Source organism: Salmo trutta, chromosome 1 (assembly GCF_901001165.1).
Source record: "Salmo trutta chromosome 1, fSalTru1.1, whole genome shotgun sequence".
Taxonomy (NCBI): Eukaryota; Metazoa; Chordata; class Actinopteri; order Salmoniformes; family Salmonidae; genus Salmo; species Salmo trutta.
In genome coordinates this window covers 40,137,019-40,157,740 of record NC_042957.1, presented here as the reverse complement: position 1 = coordinate 40,157,740, position 20,722 = coordinate 40,137,019, and the positions used below count along the sequence as shown (strand labels likewise).

The 20,722-nt window shown below is 42.5% G+C and overlaps 1 protein-coding gene and 1 non-coding gene across 2 annotated transcripts in view; both read right to left on the bottom strand.

The window, feature by feature from the left end:
- The window catches only part of LOC115195799 (nuclear receptor-binding protein-like), a 38,032-nt gene extending 27,060 nt beyond the window's left edge, over positions 1-10,972 (bottom strand). Inside the window, exons 1-3 of the mRNA XM_029756058.1 lie at positions 10,623-10,972; positions 9,826-10,073; positions 9,566-9,687 (exon numbers count right to left, since the gene is read on the bottom strand). Of these exons, the coding sequence (XP_029611918.1) occupies positions 9,566-9,643 (78 nt within the window). The 5' untranslated portion in view covers positions 9,644-9,687; positions 9,826-10,073; positions 10,623-10,972. The remainder of the gene's footprint in view (positions 1-9,565; positions 9,688-9,825; positions 10,074-10,622) is intronic.
- On the bottom strand, positions 9,034-9,128 carry trnat-cgu (transfer RNA threonine (anticodon CGU)). Its single transcript has 2 exons — positions 9,090-9,128; positions 9,034-9,069 (listed from the first exon to the last, which is right to left on the bottom strand). It is a non-coding gene; the product is annotated as a tRNA-Thr (tRNA).
- Positions 10,973-20,722: the final 9,750 nt, after the last annotated feature.

The following is a 20,722-nucleotide window of genomic DNA, read 5'->3' as shown; positions in this document are numbered from 1 at the left end:
TGGTGCTGATGTAGGCCTAAGGTTGGGTAGTGGGAAGATAAAAATAAACCTGTGACAGCTATTTCCTGAAACCTAGAGGGCTCTAATTGAACAAACCTAACGCAATGGTAAATCTAAGTACAGGCGGTATAGCTAAAAGGTTCAGGGTAGAGGTTGACCGATTATGATTTTTCAACGCTGGTACCGATTCCGATTATTGGAGGCCCAAAAAACGCCGATACCGATTAATCGGACATTTTTTAAAATGTATTATTTGTAATAATGACAATTACAACAATACTGAATGAACACTTATTTTAACTTAATATAATACATTAATAAAATCAATTTAGCCTCAAAAAAATTATGAAACGTGCAATTTGGTTTAAATAATGCAAAAACGAAGTGTTAGAAGAAAGTAGAAGTGCATTATGTGCCATGTAAGAAAGCTAACGTTTAAGTTCCTTGCTCAGAACATGAGAACATATGAAAGCTGGTGGTTCCTTTTAACATGAGTCTTCAATATTCCCAGGTAAGAAGTTTTAGGTTGTAGTTATTATAGGAATTATAGGACTATTTCTCTCTATACAATTTGTATTTCATATACCTTTGACTATTGGATGTTCTTATAGGCACTTTAGTATTGCCAGTGTAACAGTATAGCTTCCGTCCCTCTCCTCGCTCCTACCTGGGCTCGAACCAGGTACACATCGACAACAGCCACCCTCGAAGCAGCGTTACCCATGTAGAGCAAGGGAAACAACTACTCCAAGTCTCAGAGCGAGTGACGTTTGAAACGCAATTAGCGCGCACCCGGCTAACTAGCTAGCCATTTCACATCGGTTACACCAGTCTAATCTTGGGAGTTGATAGGCTTGAAGTCATAAACAGCGCCTGCTGCTGCCTACCATCGCTCAGTCAGACTGCTCTATCAAATCATAGACATAATAACACACAGAAACATGAGCCTTAGGTCATTAATATGGTTGAATCCGGAAACTCACGTTTATTCTTTCAGTGAAATACGGAACCGTTCCGTATTTTACCTAACGGGTGGCTTCCATAAGTCTAAATGTTCCTGTTACATTGCACAACCTTCAATGTTATGTCATAATTACGTAAAATTCTGGCAAATTAGTTCGCAACGAGCCAGGAGGCCCAAACTGTTGCATATACCCTGACTCTGCGTGCAATGAACGGAAGAGAAGTGACAATTTCACCTGGTTAATATTGCCTGCTAACCTGGATTTCTTTTAGCTAAATATGCAGGTTTAAAAATATATATTTCTGTGTATTGATTTTAAGAAAATGCATTGATGTTTATGGTTAGGTATAGTCGTGCAACGATTGTGCTTTTTTCGCAAATGCGCTTTTGTTAAATCATCCCCCGTTTGGTGAAGTCAGCTGTCTTTGTTAGGAAGAAATAGTCTTCACAGTTCGCAACGAGCCAGGCGGCCCAAACTGCTGCATATACCCTGACTCTGTTTGCAAGAGAAGTGACACATTTTCCCTAGTTAACCTCTACGGGCCACGGGGGCAGTATTGAGAATTTTGAAAAAAATATGTGCCCATTTTTAACTGCCTCCTACACCAACTCAGAAGCTAGGATATGCATATTATTAACACATTCGGATAGAAAACACTCTGAATTTTCTAAAACAGTTTGAATGGTGTCTGTAAGTATAACAAAACTCATATTGCAGGCAAAAACCTGTGAAAAATAGATTAAAAAAAATGAGAATTTTGTGACTGTACTATTTAGTGTCATTGTTTTACAGATACCACAGTGAGAAAGGATTCAGTTCGCAACTCCTACTGCTTCCACTAGATGTCAACGATCTTTAGAAAGTTGTTGGAAGCATCTGTGATGAATACAGACCGAATTAGAAAGCTTACAAGTTGACACGTCATCAGTTCATTTTTTGCGCCTGCGCATGAATCTGAGAAGAGTGTCTTTGTCATAATAGTTTATTCTAGACACTTGATAGGTTGTGTGAAAATATTACTGATGTTTACTGATGTTTCACGTTAAAAATGGACCAAAAGATTAATGCTAAACAACGTTTGACATGTTTGAACAAACATAAATAGATTATTTACTAGGTTTTTTTTAGCTTTTCGGCGTGACTTTACACTGCCCACCTCATTTTGTGGGAGCCTACTGAACGCTAACTATTTGGACATAAATTATGAACTTTGTCAAAAGAAACCACATTTGTTCTGGACCTGGGATCGCTGGCAGCGCCTTCTGATGGAGATAATCAAAGGTAAGGGGATATTTAGAATGTTATTATCGATATTAGATGATGCTAATGCTAACGGTTTAGCTTAGCTTAGCTTATAGCTTAGCTTATGTTGTTAGCATAGTACCCAGTTTATAGCAAAATGTGATTTCCCAGTAAAGTTATTTTGAGATCTGGCCATTCGGTAGCAATTACGAGATGATAATATATTATTCTTTGAATGACAATATTATAATTTACCAATGTTTTCGAATAGTAATTCCGTGATTTGTAATGCTGGATTCACTGGGAGCATTCGAGCCGAAAAAAAATCTGAATTTCACCGCGACTGTAAATGCTGTTTTTGGATATAAATATGAACTTGATGGAACTAAAAATGCATGTATTGTCTAACATAATGTCCTATGAGTGTCATCTGATGCAGATTGTCAAAGGTAAGTGCATAATTCTAGCTAGTTTTCTGTCTGTTGATGCCCTTCTTTGAATTGGCTAAACATTACACGCAGCTATTGTCAATGTACTCTCCTCACATAACCTAACTTTATGCATTCTCCGTAAAGCCTCTGAAAATCGGACAGCGTGGTTAGATTTAGGAGATATATCTTTCAAATGGAGGAAAATAGTTGATTATTTGATTATTTGAAATGATTACTCTTGCAGTTTTGAATTCCCCGCCATGGTCACATGACAATGAATCCCAATACCGGGATAAGATCCTGCCCCCTGGCCTCTTGGCGTTCCCCTAGGATAGGGGGCGCTACAGCGATTTTTGAAAAAAATTTGTGCCCATTTTAAACGGCCTCCTATTCAAACTCAGAAGCTAGGATATGCATATAATTAATACTTGTGGATAGAAAACACCCTAAAGTTTCTAAAACTGTTTGAATGGTGTCTGTGAGTATAACAGAACTCATATGGCAGTCAAAACCCCGAGACCGATCGTAACAGGATGTGGAATTCTGAATTGTGGACTCAACTTCACATCTTTGCCTGTAATTCACACAGTCAGCAATGGTTCATTGAGCACTTCCTATTGCTTCCACTAGATGTCCCCAGTCTTTACAAAGTCGTTTGAGTCTCCTACTGTTTAAACTGAATGAATGAGACGCTGTTGAAATTGGTCACATGAGGAGGGCCATCACCATTATGACGCCGGCGGCCCTGGCTTCCCTCCCCTTTCGAAACGTTTTGAAACACAATGCAATCGTCCCCCTCGAATCTTATTGGCTCTCTTGTTGAAAAAGGCCCTGAAGATTTATGTTATACAACGTTTGACATGTTTGAAAGAACCTAAATGGAAAAAAATGCATTTTCTTGAAATAGCTGTCCCGCGGCCAACGGAGCATTTGGATCAGCCTTCAGACGCGCTAACAAGAACAAGCTCTTGGAACATAAAGGAGTAATTTTTTCGAACGAAAATACATTTGTTGTGGACCTGGTGCTTTCTGATGAAGACAACCAAAGGTAAGGGATTATTGACAATAGTATACAAGACTAGATGTGATATGCGATTGTTCCAAGATGGCGCAGACCTATATTTACTAGGTAATTTATCGCATCCCCTTTTATCGCAAAGTGTGATTACCCAGTAGTTATTTTTAAATCTGGCATTACAGGTGCTTTCAAGAGATATTCATCTATAAATCTTAGAATGACAATATTACATTTTAAAAATGTTTTCGAATAGTAATTTAGTAAATTGTAGCACTGTTTCACCGGATGCATTTGAGGGAAAATAGTTAGTCAACGTTACGTGCCGATGTAAAATGCTGTTTTTATATATAAATATGAACTTTATCAAACAAAAGAATGCATGCATTGTGTAACATGATGTCCTAGGTGTGTCATCTGATGAAGTTTGTAAAAGGTTAGTGCTGCATTTAGCTGTTTTTTGATTATTTGTGATGCATGTGGTTGGTCGGAAAATGGCTATGTGGCTACTTTTACGATATACTCCTCTAACATAATCTAATGTTTTGCTTTTGCTGTAAAGCCTTTTTGAAATCGGACAACGTGGTTCGATTCAGGAGAGGTGTATCTATAAAACGATATAATTTGAAAAAAAAATTATTACATTTTGTTATGCTAATGGCGATAGGATTTTTCGCTGGATGTCAGGCCGCACAGGGGTTAAATCTAGGGGTAATGATTATTCTAATTAATAGGTGTCTATGTGGATAGTCTTGTGAAAATGTAACTGGCTTCTTAAAATTTTGTTTAGGGAGAAAATTCAGAATAAATCAATTACTGGATGCAATGTAGTAGTCTAGTAGGCTATTTGGAATATGAAACTGAACTAGGCCTATTTGAGCTACTGTTGAGATACAGCTATACCAAGAAGACAGATCAAGAACTGATCAATTGACATAGTCCTACTAATCTTTAACAGTCTAACATACATTTCTGTGAAGGACGGTATTAGCAGAACAGCTCTTCCTGCCATGTCTGTTTCCATCCACACAGCGGTGCGCACTGAATTACCGTAACATGCTGACTAGACCGGGCATGGTCTAGTTGATTTTGTCCATCCACACCAGAAGCGATCAGGACACGCATGTTGAAATACCAAAACAAACTCCGAACCAACTATATTCATTTGGGGACAGGTCGAAATGCTCAACACTCACTGCCATTTAGCTAGCATGCTGTTGCTAGCTAATTTGTCCTGGGATATAAACATTGGGTTATTTTACCTGAAATGCACAAGATCCTCTACTCCGACACTTAGTCCACCTAGTTAGTTTCTAGTAATCTCACCTGCTTCAGACTTTATATGGTGGTTGGCAACTAACTGTAAGGTGCATTTATTTTGCAACGTGAGCGGTGTGGTCAGCATGTCACTGCACGTTTCCTTGCTCTTCAATGTGCTCGCACCTACTACCGTTGAGGAGATGAAGGCATATGCGGGAAAGTGTTCTCGGCTATGAAAAGCCAACTGACATTTACTCCTGTGCTGACCTGCTGCACCCTCGACAACTACTGTGATTATTATTATTTGACCATGCTGGTCATTTATGAACATTTGAACATCTCCACCCGGCACAGCCAGAAGAGGACTGGCCACCCCTCATATCCTGGTTCCTCTCTAGGTTTTGGCCTTTCTAGGGAGTTTTTCCTAGCCACCGTGCTTCTACACCTGCATTGCTTGCTGTTTGGGGTTTTAGGCTGGGTTTCTGTGCAGCACTGAGATATCAGCTGAAGTAAGAAGGGCTTTATAAATACATTTGATTTGTTCTCGATTAGGAGCCAACTACAAAATAGTGGTAATGTGCTAGACAAACACATAGAATTTTGGAAAATGTATTTGGTAAACATTTTCCCTCCCTTTTTTCCTTAAACATCAGTGGTATCAAACGGATGAAGTAGAGAGCTGCAATCCAGAAAATAGTGCCATAGATGGAAGAGGATGCGAGACACCCCACTTAGTTCATTGACTTAAATTGAACCAAAAAGAACCAGGAAAATACTAAGTAGACCCGACCCAGCTGGTTTCACACTGGTATTTATGGGAGAGCCACCCCCTTCAGTAGACAGGAACTGACTTTTTTTCCCCAATGGTAAAGGGCCTGAGTGAATTGTCTTAATTTATCCACCATCGTTGATAGTACTACGCAAATGGGGTGCTGGCCGAGGAGGAGAGCTAAATATTTTTTTCTCCTTGCCCAAGTCCTCTGATTGGCTCAGCTCCAACTTCAGACAATTGAGTCAATAACCACAATATGCCAACTATAAGTCTATGTTATGTTAGTTCTTCATACCAGTGTACTTTGACCCCAACGTTGCGAGTACAAGGCAAAATGTGTGCAGGTTGGCAGGTCTGCAACTACTCAGAATGTGATGAGGCCTTGCCCTTGCAAAGCCAAAGGTTAGTTCAGCATCTCTGCAAGTCATGCTTTGTCTCTGCTTTTTGATCCAGCTTTGTCCTCGACAATTGCTAAGCACATGTTAGCTCAGCATTTCTGCCAGTCATGCTCTCTCGCTTTTTAAAAAGGAGAGTAAAAAACTATTCTAACTAAAGAGATCTCATCCTACTCAAAGCTCAGCCTGTGTTCAACAGATGTCGACACAGCACGTTAACGCGAAGAACAGAAGGCAGACTACACGGTCTGAGCCAGCACACTGGCACAAGCTCCAAACAGACTGCTCAGTGCTTAGAGACAGTCACACAGGGTGAAACACAGCCAAGAACAAGGTCTTTTTCATTTGGCACTAAACAGAGGAAGACCGAAACCACCACCTGTTGTCCATTAAGAAACGCAACATTTAGTTTCCTGTCTGGTAGTTGTTTTCTGTAGTGTGCCCTTATGAACGACACAGTCCACAGAAAAGGGTTTCAACACCTTGGCTCCATGGTAAATGTAAGCATTGGCAAGAGTGCTATAGGTCCAGGGGTGTGTCAGAACATTAGGTCCAGGGGTGTGTCAGACATTGTGGAGACAAGTAATTGGTTCCCCATTAATCACGCCATCCCTTCACATGGTTTAACAGATATATTCACATATGAAGACAATGTTCCACCCTGTCCTCTTCCCTTTCCGATATTCTGCATAGCACCAGGGATATGTGAAAGACAAGCCTGACCTCTCCCCTCTCTGGGCCCTAAGTGACTGAGCCCCAGCTGAGGGAAGAAGTCAGGCTTCCAACGCCAGAGTCCAAAGGGATACATTCTGATTCATCCGCCACAAAGGGCTTTGGGATGGAGATACAATATGGCAGTCGTGCCACCATATCTCATCAGCCACCTGGTAGAAGGGACTTTGTGAATCTGAGGCTCTTTCCCCTGTTGCCGCCATCATCCTCCAAATCCCACCAACATCAGCCACCTCAGAGCGCAACTGGTCCTTGTTTGGGAACACACACACACACACACACACACACACACACACACAAAAGGGCTGACCAATCCGGGCAAATTGTAGGCCTTTTGAGCCTGACAACGAGCCATCCTCAATAAGGTTGAAAAGTGACAGTGAAGATGAGGCCTCAGTCTGATGTTCAAGAGGTGGATATTGAGGAGGTCCAGGGAGAAGACATGGAAGCTTGAGAGGAAGACAACCAAAGCTTTAGTTTCTAGACTATGATTTTACAGATTTGGGAGATGGGAGATGCGATGGATCATTGGGGATCATTCAATATTCCCTTTTTGTTGTTCAGTGAAATCATCCCATGTGAAGAGTCAACTCAAATAATTAAAATTCAATTTGTAACTAAATTGTTTTTATTTCTATTGAAAGTATTGAATCATTTGCAATTATGTCTACTTATGATAAGGTAAAAGGTTTATGTTTCTGTCTCCATATGACTTGGTAAATATAGTCAATGCAAAAAAACATCTATATTTAAATAGTATTAATATTAATTTGCATATATTTCCATTAATTCCCATATATTCCTGTTAATTCCCACAGAAAATCTCCACCTCTGAATATTCCCCAAAATGTGCAACCCTACTCACATAGCTCTCTCAGATCTTAATTCTTATTAGCCAATGCCCATCATGTGATCGGGTCCTCACAGGCTACAAGTGAAGACAGACACGTCGGGGACGCAACTGCGCGTGTCCTTATCAAATTCCGAGCCACATACTGAAGATGTTGGAAGAACTATCCACATTTACTTTTTGTCAGCCAACAAGATGAGTAGGCCTAACGAACAGCAAAAGCACTAGCCTATGTGAATCTACTATTTTTTTATTTAACCAAGCAAGTCACTTCTTATTTACAATGATGGCCTACCCCAGACATCACTAGGCCAATTGTGCGCCGCCCTATGGGACTCCCAATCACGGCCAGGTGTGAAGCAGCCTAGATTCGAACCAGGTACTGCAGTGACACCTCTTGCACTGAGATGCAGTGTCTTAGACCACTGTGCCACTCGGGATAAAGGTTAAATTTAAAAAATTAAATAGCGAATAGAGGACGCTATTCCCATGGTTCATTTTCATGCCAGCCAGGTAGCCTATACTCCTTTTATAAAGAGAAGCAATGTGCTTAATATTAGGAAAGTTAATAAATATAGTAGGCCTAGTCTATAAAAAGTTGATGGGATCCTCCTCTTTTTAATAGAGGCTCTCTCACGCAATTGCATAGCCTATAGAAATGTTGCGCGACATGAGCTCATGGGCTCTCATTAAGTGTGATTAGATTTTCAAACATTTGCATAGATGTCAAAGTGATCAGAGGGACAATGGAGTGGTGAGTACCAGGCGGTTAGAAAGTTTGGTAGGCTACCAATGACCATCAGCAGCATCAGAGCTTGAACTAGCCTAATTACATGACTCAACAGTCACATGGAATTTGAATGCAGTCATGACTTGTGGCAGACGGTGTGGCGGTAATACAGTCACCGTAACAGCCCTAGTCAGAAGCACGGTATTATAAATTGATTATCTCGTTCCATGGCACCGTGTACATACGTAGGCTTAATTGTGTTTACGCATAACATTCACATTCGTTAAATGTATCATTGCCTAGGTGCGAGGCAAATTCTCCCATAAATCTGCTGTTATGGCATTATAGGATAATTTAATAGTTTGGCGGAATGGGTCTCTGGTAATCAGGGGCACAATCTTTTTTTATGAATCTAAATACAAGATTCACAGGCACATCTCTCATTCAACGGGAACTATTAGTCATGGCTGGATAGGTGTGTTTCTGCACTCAAAATCCTTACCATTATCAACTGCGTTACCGTTAAGACCTTTTTGTGAGTCTTAACATTTACATTTACATTTTAGTCATTTAGCAGACGCTCTTATCCAGAATGACTTACAGTAGTGAATACATGCATTTCATTTCATGCATTTTGTACTGGCCCCCCGTGGGAATCGAACCCACAACCCTGGCGTTGCACACACCATGCTGGCGTTACGAACACCAAGCTCTACCAACTGAGCCACAGGGAGGCCCAAACATCCCATTAGCTCTGCATGAGTCACTTCTGCGCATGTGTTTAAGGACAAGCCTCAAATATTGCCACCCTTCTCAACTTAGCGCAAGTTGAGAAGGGCTGGAAAATGCCAGTGTGTCAGTTTGAGAAGGGCTGGAAAATGCCAGTGTGTCAGTTTTTACATAGCAAACTATCATAATGGCCTGCAATTATACATCACATAATGCCCTACCATTGTGAGCTGTCAAACTGTGAGGACCGATCATTATGACATCACAAAGAGCATAATTTCCATTGTGAGCTGTTAAACTGTGACGATCAATCATTATGTAATCCCAAACAGCATCCTTTCCATTGTGAGCTGTCAATGTGTCCATTGTGAGGGGTCAAGGTGTCTAACTAATGACATCATAAGGTTCTGTTGCAGCTCAGCCCTGGCTGAGAACACAACCCACCTCCTGCAGTTTGAAGTTCTTCCGCTCTGAGAACATGACCTCATTCCACACCACCTCCACGCCCTCCTCGGTGTCCATGGCCAAGTAGGCTTAGTCAATTCCAGGGACATTATGCTGGTCACCTAAAACGAGAAAGAAAGTGTTGAATTAAACAAATAATCTCCATCGAATTCAAAATACTTAGATATGTAAAACAACAAGTAAAATATTTTTGGGGCAGTAAGCAATTTTCCTGTCTCCAGCTTGTGTTCATTGCATACCTCCTCTCTCCGTTTCTGCCAGCGTCCGCAGGGCTCTCCTCCAGAATCTCAGACTCATCTTCACTCTCCTCTTCCTCATCCTCTGTTGGCGTTGTGGCAGGGGGGTGTGTCACAGTTGATACTGGAGGGGACACACTCTGCTCGGTGGAGGCAGAGACCATAGACTCTGGTTTCCTCTCCTGGACAGGGTTAAATGCCTGCTTCCCCTCTCCCTCTGACATCATAGACTTGGCTGCCTGCTGCAAAGACTGACAAATTGTAGACTCAAAGGCTTCATGCTTTATTGCCAGATGACTAAAATGTATTGTACACACAACACAGTATTTCATTGCCACCATGGATATTTATACATTCAATGACTGAGGTTCTCTCTCAAATCAAGTTGAATTTAGCTAGCTATGTTGCTTCAACAGGGCTGAACCTGATATGGCTCACACACTTGATAGGACTTGCTAGCTGACCACTTATTTTAGACATTAATTCAGAATAAACTAGCTAATTAGTGCTCCTTTCCAGGCAGAGCTAGTGTACCGAGGCCCAGTCATTGGTTTATAATTTAGTCAAAGAAGGAAGAGGAAGCGAGACACCCCACTCGCTGTTTTTTTCTGGTTCAATTAAAGTCAATAAACTAAGTAGACCAGACCCCGCTGCTGTTGCATTAGTCTATACGCCCTGTTAAGTAGACCGGAACTGACCATTGTTTTTCAATAGTAAAATACCTGATTTAATTATCACTTATCCACTATCTTTGGTTTAGTTTGCCATCTAAAATGGCTATTATAGTTAGGTAACGCTACCTAGTTAACTTGAGTGATGTTGCCAGCTCCGTATTAGTAGACTTCTTTTGAATCCTGGTGGAAATACGAGTTGCTAGCAAGCACTGCACTTCAACAGACGCACATCCCTGGCTCCCACTCCCAGCTAGCTTACATGGCTCGTTTAGTTAACGTTATATCCGCTGTGTAGCCACCAGTTAGCTATTGTCAGGATCACACGGATTAATAAATCCTACATTGAACAAAAACATAATCCACATGAAATCGTTTTTTTACATCACAATTATACAGCAATAGGTCAATATGAACCGACGTCTACACGGTTGATAAAATAATGACAACATACACGCAGCCACTACAAAAATAATCAAAACGAGACGGCAGTAGGCGTGTATTGCCTAGCACGTTGTCTTATTCGATGAGAGTCTAGGTTGACATTTCATAGGACGAATCATGGTACCAATCATTAATATATGCTACTTGATTGGCCAGAGATAACGTTGTCGTTCTAGTAGATCACTCTTACGTTCGGAGACGAAACAAAATATTGGCTATACAAGCATTCCTTTTCATCTCCAAGAGAGGTCAGAGTAGTGCTCATTGTGGGTGAGGCCAGAAACAGATAAGAGGTCCAGTGGTTGAAGTATGTGACATTTCGTTCAAACGGAAGAGTGTCCTCCCCACCTCGACAGGCACCTTTCATCGAGGACACGCATGTGTAACCTGCCGTGGAAGAGTTTTGAATTCAAAACTGTAGGAGCAGTCAAAACAGTGTTCCTCGACCGGAACCCTGGTCCCTTGGTTCACTCTCGTCGCCGACCCTCCTCGATTACCTTTGACCTTTTTCAAAAGGAGGCGAGCAATATCTAATTGATAAAAGGCCAATGATGTCCTGCAGTGGCTCAGGGGAGTAGCGCTCCCTAATTTTTTTTACATTTCATAATACACTGGGCTCCCGAGTTGCGCAGTGGTCTTTAAGACACTGCATCTCAGTGCAAAAGGCTGCAGTACCTGGTTCGAATCCAGACCGCATCACATCTTGCTGTGATTGGGAGTCCCATAGGGCGGCCCGGGTTTGGCGGTCATTGTAAATAAGAATTAGTCTTAACTGGCTTTTCTCGTTAAATTAAAAAAATATTAAAAACATGGAGCTGGTATTCTCAAATTGATAAATTCTAAATAAATTGTATTTAATTACCACTATAATTCAATGAAAACAATAGAATGACAAATTAAATAAATATGTAGGCTATAACAGCCTATAGGTAGGTAAATTGTGGTTTGAAATCAAATCAATTTGTATTTGTCACATGCGCTGAATATAACAGGTGTAGACCTAACAGTGAAATGCTTACTTACAAGCCATTAACCAACAATGCCGTTTTAAGAAAAATAAGTGTTAAATTAAAAAAATAAAAGTAACAAATAATTAAAGAGTAGCAGTAAAATAACAATAGCGATATAGCTATATAGAGGCGATACCGATACAGAGTCAATGTCTGGGGGCACTGGTTAGTCGAGGTAATTGAAGTAATATGTACATAGGTAGAGTTAAAGTGACTACGCATAGATAATAAACAGAGAGTAGCAGCAGTGTAAAAGGGGGGGGGGCAATGCATATAGTCTTGGTAGCCATTCAGGAGTCTTATGGCTTGGGGTAGAAGCTTTTAAGAAGTCTTTTGGACCTTGACTTGGCACTCCGGTACTGCTTGCCATGCAGTACCAGAGAGAACAGTCTATGACTAGGGTGGCTGGAGTCTTTGACAATTTTTAGGGCCTTCCTCTGACACAGTCTGGTATAGAGGTCCTGGATGGCAGGAAGCTTGGCCCCAGTGTTGTACTGGGCCATTCGCACTACCCTCTGTAGTGCCTTGCAAACAGTTGCCATACCAGGCAGTGACGCAACCAGTGAGGATGCTCCCGATGGTGCAGCTGTACTGCACCATCTTTCCTCCCTTCCATTTTTACATTTACATTTTAGTCATTTAGCAGACGCTCTTATCCAGCACAACTTACAGTAGTGAGTGCATACATTTCATACATTTTTTTATTTTGTACTGGACCCCCGTGGGAATGGAACCCACAACCCTGGCGTTGCACACACCATGCTGGCGTTGCAAACACCATGCTCTACCAACTGAGCCACTGGGAAGACCCTTCCCTTTTCTCTTTCTCTGGCGGTAGCAACTAACTGTAGGTGTGTACAGAGGCCCAAGGGTCAGAGGCTTGACCACTTTGAGCAGGCCAAATCCGGCGCAATAAGAACTGCCACTGTCCTCAAACCAGTTTGTTATGGCCTTGGGGCTCAGGTATGACACACTTGAACTCACCCTACTGTCCGAGTGCTTAGCTTACAGAAAACGCACACCACCTCTATTGCGTATGCAGACAAACTGATCCACCGCATTAACCTTATCATCACACCAACGAGATCTAGGATCCAAATTCACTGTGTGTCTGCCTTGATTTTCAAAAAACTCCACGGGCCCCTTCTTGCACAGTGGAACCCAGAACGTTAGCCTATATGACCACTTGTTTAATATAACCCTCATCATTAAGATTTGTTGCCTAGTGCCGCTGGTAGGACAATTAGGCAAACTTTCCCTGGGAACATTCTGAAATTGAATTTTTGTCCCCCCAGATTTATCATTGGAATGTGATACAAAACGAGGCTACGGTGTGCTTTAGGACCATGCGGACGCCTCCGAGCGGTCGGGTAGGCTGTTTGGAGTGTTTATCCGCCCGGATAAAAATACACTGCTCAAAAAAATAAAGGGAACACTAAAATAACACATCCTAGATCTGAATGAATGAAATAATCTTATTAAATACTTTTTTCTTTACATAGTTGAATGTGCTGACAACAAAATCACACAAAAATAATCAATGGAAATCCAATTTATCAACCCATGGAGGTCTGGATTTGGAGTCACACTCAAAATTAAAGTGGAAAACCACACTACAGGCTGATCCAACTTTGATGTAATGTCCTTAAAACAAGTCAAAATGAGGCTCAGTAGTGTGTGTGGCCTCCACGTGCCTGTATGACCTCCCTACAATGCCTGGGCATGCTCCTGATGAGGTGGCAGATGGTCTCCTGAGGGATCTCCTCCCAGACCTGGACTAAAGCATCCGCCAACTCCTGGACAGTCTGTCTGTGGTGCAACGTGGCGTTGGTGGATGGAGCGAGACATGATGTCCCAGATGTGCTCAATTGGATTCAGGTCTGGGGAACGGGCGGGCCAGCCCATAGCGTCAATGCCTTCCTCTTGCAGGAACTGCTGACACACTCCAGCCTCATGAGGTCTAGCATTGTCTTGCATTAGGAGGAACCCAGGGCCAACCGCACCAGCATATGGTCTCACAAGGGGTCTGAGGATCTCATCTCGGTACCTAATGGCAGTCAGGCTACCTCTGGCGAGCACATGGAGGGCTGTGCGGCCCCCCAAAGAAATGCCACCCCACACCATGACTGACCCACCGCCAAACCGGTCATGCTGGAGGATGTTGCAGGCAGCAGAACGTTCTCCACGGCGTCTCCAGACTCTGTCACGTCTGTCACATGTGCTCAGTGTGAACCTGCTTTCATCTGTGAAGAGCACAGGGCGCCAGTGGCGAATTTGCCAATCTTGGTGTTCTCTGGCAAATGCCAAACGTCCTGCATGGTGTTGGGCTGTAAGCACAACCCCCACCTGTGGACGTCGGGTCCTCATACCACCCTCATGGAGTCTTTCTGACCGTTTGAGCAGACACATGCACATTTGTGGCCTGCTGGAGGTCATTTTGCAAGGCTCTGGCAATGCTCCTCCTGCTCCTCCTTGCACAAAGGCGGAGGTAGCGGTCCTGCTGCTGGGTTGTTGCCCTCCTACGGCCTCCTCCATGTCTCCTGATATACTGGCCTGTCTCCTGGTAGCGCCTCCATGCTCTGGACACTACGCTGACAGACACAGCAAACCTTCTTGCCACAGCTCGCATTGATGTGCCATCCTGGATGAGCTGCACTACCTGAGCCACTTGTGTGGGTTGTAGACTCCGTCTCATGCTACCACTAGACTGAAAGCACCGCCAGCATTCAAAAGTGACCAAAACATCAGCCAGGAAGCATAGGAACTGAGAAGTGGTCTGTGGTCCCCACCTGCAGAACCACTCCTTTATTGGGGGTGTCTTGCTAATTGCCTATAATTTCCACCTGTTGTCTATTCCATTTGCACAACAGCATGTGAAATGTATTGTCAATCAGTCTTGCTTCCTAAGTGGACAGTTTGATTTCACAGAAGTGTGATTGACTTGGAGTTACATTGTGTTGTTTAAGTGTTCCCTTTATTTTTTTGAGCAGTGTATATATAAATATTATTATGTCCCCCCTACTTCTAAAACCAAAGTTGCGCCCCTGAGTCCTACTCATCACTTATTATTACAATTATTTTTACAAATACAAGAATATCACTCTCACAATGGTGCTCGTTTAGTAAACGAGCACCATTGTATACAACCTTTTGATATCTGTTTTACTTTTTACATTATTAACCCTTGTGTGGTGTTCATGTTTTTGTTATTCACCCAATGTTCGCAACATTATTGGGTTTTTAAAAACAATACAGCCATAACAATCTACGTAAAAATACTTAAATGTTGACATATTGGAAGAATTGGAAGAACAAATTTTACATACAGTATTTTATGGAAATGATAAATGAGTCCCATTGACCACAAATTAAGGCCAGTCTACACACCACATGAGGGATAGAGTTTTACTGTGTGGTGTTGCAAATGTATTTCTTGCACTTTCTTTCTTGCATGTGTACTGTGTCTCCCTGTCCTTCTTGGGTCCACACACATCACAGCGCTTATTCTTGTTGTTGGTTCTGTGGGTCAGGCGGAGGAGACACCAGCATCCTCCTCCTGAATCCTCCTCATGATGGCTGCAGAAGCAGGGGTCCTTGGGATATGTTGCCTCCTCTGGATTTGAGGTCTTACCAATGCCTTGCCCAGCTCCTCGAGAATGTTTTTTTTGCCTTTCTTTGACATGTAGGACACCAGGGACGTGTCGGCCTTGAACACAAACTTAGAAGAAATGAAAGGCCTGTTCCATGTATTCAACAGCGGAGGTGGGAGCTCTGGCGTGTTATTTCGTACTGTTCCTACCATCGTCAGCTTCCTCTTGAGGAGCTCCTGTACCAGCTTATGCGAAGTAAAAAAGTTATTGCATGTGATGTTGTGGCCACGGAGTCTGTGTCGCATCCAGGACAACCCGCATCCCTTGGTTCTTCTCAGGGGCTCCTCCATCTACACGTGCAAGTTCCACACATATGATGAAGCAACATCACAGGCAGCCCAGATCTTGATTCCATATTTTGCAGGTTTAGACGGTATGTACTGCCTGAAGGGGCAGCAGCCCCTAAATGGCATAAGCTGCTCATCAACAGTAAAGTTGGGCCCAAGGTTGTAAAACGGGAAGGCAGCCCACCAACTTGTCCCACACTGTCCCTCTGCTGCCGAGCTGGTCTGGTGTCTCGGTTATCGAAGCGGATAATTGTTGCATGGAAAAGTTATCTGCATATTTCTGTGGATTCCCCATTGGATCTGAAAACACCAGCAAGGATAAGAACCCTAAAGTATGTAAATGAGTTTGGTCCATCTCCTTCCATCTCTCTGCAAAAACATGCCTTCCCTCCAAATTAGTGCAGTCCAGAATTATTTTCTGGATGGGGTCTGGGATGAACAGTTCAAAGGAAGACTTTATGTCCTGCACATGAGTAACCACCATCTGTGTCGGCCTTGGTTGCATCCTTATCATATTGGCAGCCATGCGGGGTGGCTCATTCATTGGACAAGAAGACCATTCACTTTCACAATTTTTTGACATCCACATTTCTCCTCCTATAGGGCTGCTGATGAGCTGGTTGCTGATGGGCTGGTTCTGGGGCTGGCTGAGGGTCAATCCCATCCTCCTCTTCAAACTCACTGTCAGACTCCGAATTGACAGAGACATGATCCTCATATTCGTGAAAATGTTTTATCTTCCAAAGTGTAAGAGGCTCCTTCTACACTAGTTTCTCTCTCTGCAAAAAGTACTTCTAAGGCCCTCTGAGCAGAGATTATTTTTGCCATACGGATTGATTGTGGTAAGGAGCCACACATGCAAAGCAATTTATTTGTTGTGTCCATCACCCAATATACATCTGGCTGGGGTATAGTGTGGGAAAATACAGATTTATTTTTACAAAATATCAAAATAATGTATTGTAATAACATTGTGCAGGTTCCCGCAAGACATTGTGTAGTTTCACACACTACAAAGGGTAAAGGGTGCAAGAAAATCGGGAGACTGGCAGGGACACAGACAGGTTCTTGGTGCTATGTTGTAACAGCAGGCCCAGGGAGGAGGAAGAAAGCACACAGCAAATCTACTTGTTTTCACTGTTGGGGTAGGTTCCTTGTTTTTTGTCAATCATTGGCTTATTGGTGAAATCAGCAATCAGACAATATCTTCTTTAAGTAAATCAATCAAACCTTTATTAATGCAATTGCAAACAGAAGTTGACAAGTTCTGCAAAATAAAAAGGTCAAAGTTGCATTAATATACTTGCAGTCAACCCCTAGTGATGTAACTGCCTACGTCAACACCTTCTACTCATGAGACCAAGCCCATGCATATACAGTTATACAAACTGCAGGAGAAAACAATAGTCCTGTGTTTTCTAAGGGCTCAGCAGTAATTTTCCATTCACGTGTGGCTTACAGTGGTATGTCTGACTTGTCTCAATCTATTTTACTCCCCTGCATGGGATCTGTGTCTATGTATCTCTTTTAGCCGAGAGGCGCTTTCTCACAGACACCCTGTTTTGACTGCAATGGCTCACACATCTGCTCAGACCGTTTTTTATAAGAGGCAGCGACTAGATAAGAACTGTGGAACAGTATTAAACCTTATAATGAATATATTGCTAATCTGTGGTCCAGGACCCTATACATGTAGTGGGGGAGGGTCTTATAGCCCTTTCATTAATACAACATAAGCATAATCAATTATTATAATACATCATGACCCCAAGGTCATCATGACCCCAATGTGACCCCCATCATCACCTACACACATACACTTTTCCACACTTTTATTAGCCTCGGATCCAATGGACCCGAACACCACATATGTAATAGAAATGTGTAGGAGGGTGCACAGACTCAATGAAAATGTGTTATTTTACATGTTAGATATTAGATATTTAGTTAGATATTTAAGCGTGTTAACGCTCGCAAAGCTTCTGGCCCATACGTCATCCCTAGCCGCGTCCTCAGAGCATGCGCAGACCAGCTCGCTGGAGTGTTTACGGACATATTCAATCTCCCTATCCCAGTCTGCTGTCCCCACTTGCTTCAAGATGTCCACCATTTTTCCTGTACGCAAGAAAGCAAAGGTAACTGAACTAAATGACTATCGCCCCATAGCACTCACCTCTGTCATCATGAAGTGCTTTGAGAGGCTAGTATAGGATCATATCACCTCTAACTTACCTGACACCCTAGACACACTTCAATTTGCTTACCGCCCCAATAGATCCACAAACGATGCAATTGCCATTGCACTGCACACTACCCTATGCTATTTGGACAAGAGGAATACCTGTGTCAGAATGCTGTTCATTGACTATAGCTCAGCCTTCAACAACATAGTACCCTCCAAGCTCATCATTAAGGTCGGGGCCCTAGGTCTGAACCCCGCCCTGTGCAAATGAGTTCTGGACTTCCTGATGGGCCGACCCCAGGTGGTGGAGGTAGGAAACAACACCTCCACTTCGCTGATCCTCAACACAGGGGCCCCACAAGGGTGCGTGCTCAGCCCCCTCCTGTACTCCCTGTTCACCCATGACTGCGTGGCCACGCACGTCTCCAACTCGATCATCAAGTTTGCAGACGACACAAGGCCTGATCACCAACAATGACGAGACAGCCAACAGGGAGGAGGTGAGAGCCCTGGCAGAGTGGCGCCAGGAAAAATAACCTCTCTTAACATCAACAAAACAAAGGAGGTGATCATGGACTTCAGAAAACAGCCCCTATCCACATTGATGGGACCGCAGTAGAGAAGGTGTTCCTCGGCGTACACATCACTGACAATCTGAAATGGTCCACCCACACAGACAGTGGGGTGAAGAAGGTGCAACAGCGCCTTTTCAATGTCAGGAGACTGAAGAAATTTGGCTTGGCCCCTTAGACCCCCAGAAACTTTTACAGATGCACAATTGAGAGCATCCTGTCGGGCTGTATCACCGCCTGGTACGGCAACTGCACCGCCCGCAACCGCAGGGCTCTCTAGAGGGTGGTACGGTCTGCCCAACAAATTATTAGGGTGAGGCACATGGGCTACTAACAGCTTACTACACAAAATACAGTTAATATTACTTTCTTAGCTACAGTATACATATCTCACTGGCATATTACATCATTTATGCAGCAGCAAATAAATGTTTGGACTCACCTTGTTGTGCTGCACTTACTTGAACAGGAAGGTGGCGTGGCAGTCCTTCGTGGGCAAATTTTGTCATCAAAGTCTGGCATTCTCTGGATTTGTGGTGCTTTCAAGATAACTGAGAACTCTGAAAAAACAAGGTCGAATCATGACGTCAGTGATCTTCAGTTTGAAGCTCTTAAAAGAGACCAGAGTTCCCGACTTGGAATTCCAAGTTGGATGACCATTCAGTAGGAGCTCGTTTTTTTCCAAGTTCCCAGTTGTTTTGAACTCACTGAAGTTTGAGATTTCCCAGTTCCGAGTTTCCAGTTGTTTTAAAAGTTGCAGAAGTCATGCTGGATTGACAGCTGAATATGTTGAATATTTATCCTTTTAAGCTTGGAAAAGAGATCATTAAACCCAGACTTAAACCACACACCCACTCCACTGAATAGCAGGCTAGTGATTGCTTTGCAATGTTTGCAGTTAGCCACTGATTCCTTCAAAACTACTCATTGTTGAATTTGCGATTTCCAACTTGTTGTGTAATGTGTATGTCCAATGGCTGATGAGCACCGATACGTTTTATCTATAATTTCTCTTCATATGACAAGGATTGAAAAGGATTTTCCAGTAGATTGTCGGCTTGATTCATGATGATGACTGCTAGCTTGCTAGCTAAGATTTTTAAAGTATGCTGTTGACATAATCAGTCCAATCCAAGATATGGTAGATAACATTATGTCAAATCACATTATATCTGTGGCCAATGACCCTGAGCCTTCTTGGATTGGGACTTCTAATGTGACTCTATGGCAGCACCCAAGGGGCTTGAATTGTCGAGCTCTCCCCGTAAATTTTGCGGTGACGAAGTGACAGAACACTGAGGATATCACTGTGAAACTAGAGAACATTACCAACCCCTACGCGCCGTATTTTCCACTGGCTGCCCCACCACCACAGAAAGCACAGAGCTAGGCTGAAACGCCTGCATTTTGGAGCATCTTACTCAAGAAAGCAAAAAAGAGACCATGTTTGTACAGTATGCAGCATTATTAACTCTTAAGATTTTTACATTTTTTTTATATTGGTTTGCAAACTGTTATGTGATACGTATTAATGCCAAAATAACATGCAAAACAAGCAAAAAATAATAATATTCACATATATAATATATATATATATATATATACACACACAGTACCAGTCAAAAGTTTGGACACACCTACTCATTCAAGGGTTCTTCTTTATTTTTACTATTTTCTACATTGTTTTTATTTTTTACTATTTTCTACAGATATGGAATCATGTAGTAACCAAAAAAGTGTTAAACACTCTTGGCGCGTCATGATGTCAAGGAAAGAGGCAATGAGTTTGAAGGTAGGCCTTGAAATACATCCACAGGTACACCTCCAATTGACTCAAATTATGTAAATTAGCCTATCAGAAGCTTCTAAAGCCATGACATCATTTTCTGGTATTTTCCAAGCTGTTTAAAGGCACAGTCAACTTAGTGTATGTAAACTTCGACCCACTGGAATTGTGATACAGTGAGTTATAAGTGAAATAATCTGTCAGTAAACAATTGTTGGAAAAATTACTTGTGTCATGCACGAAGTAGATGTCCTAACCGACTTGCCAAAACTATAGTTTGTTAACCTCTCTAGGGTAT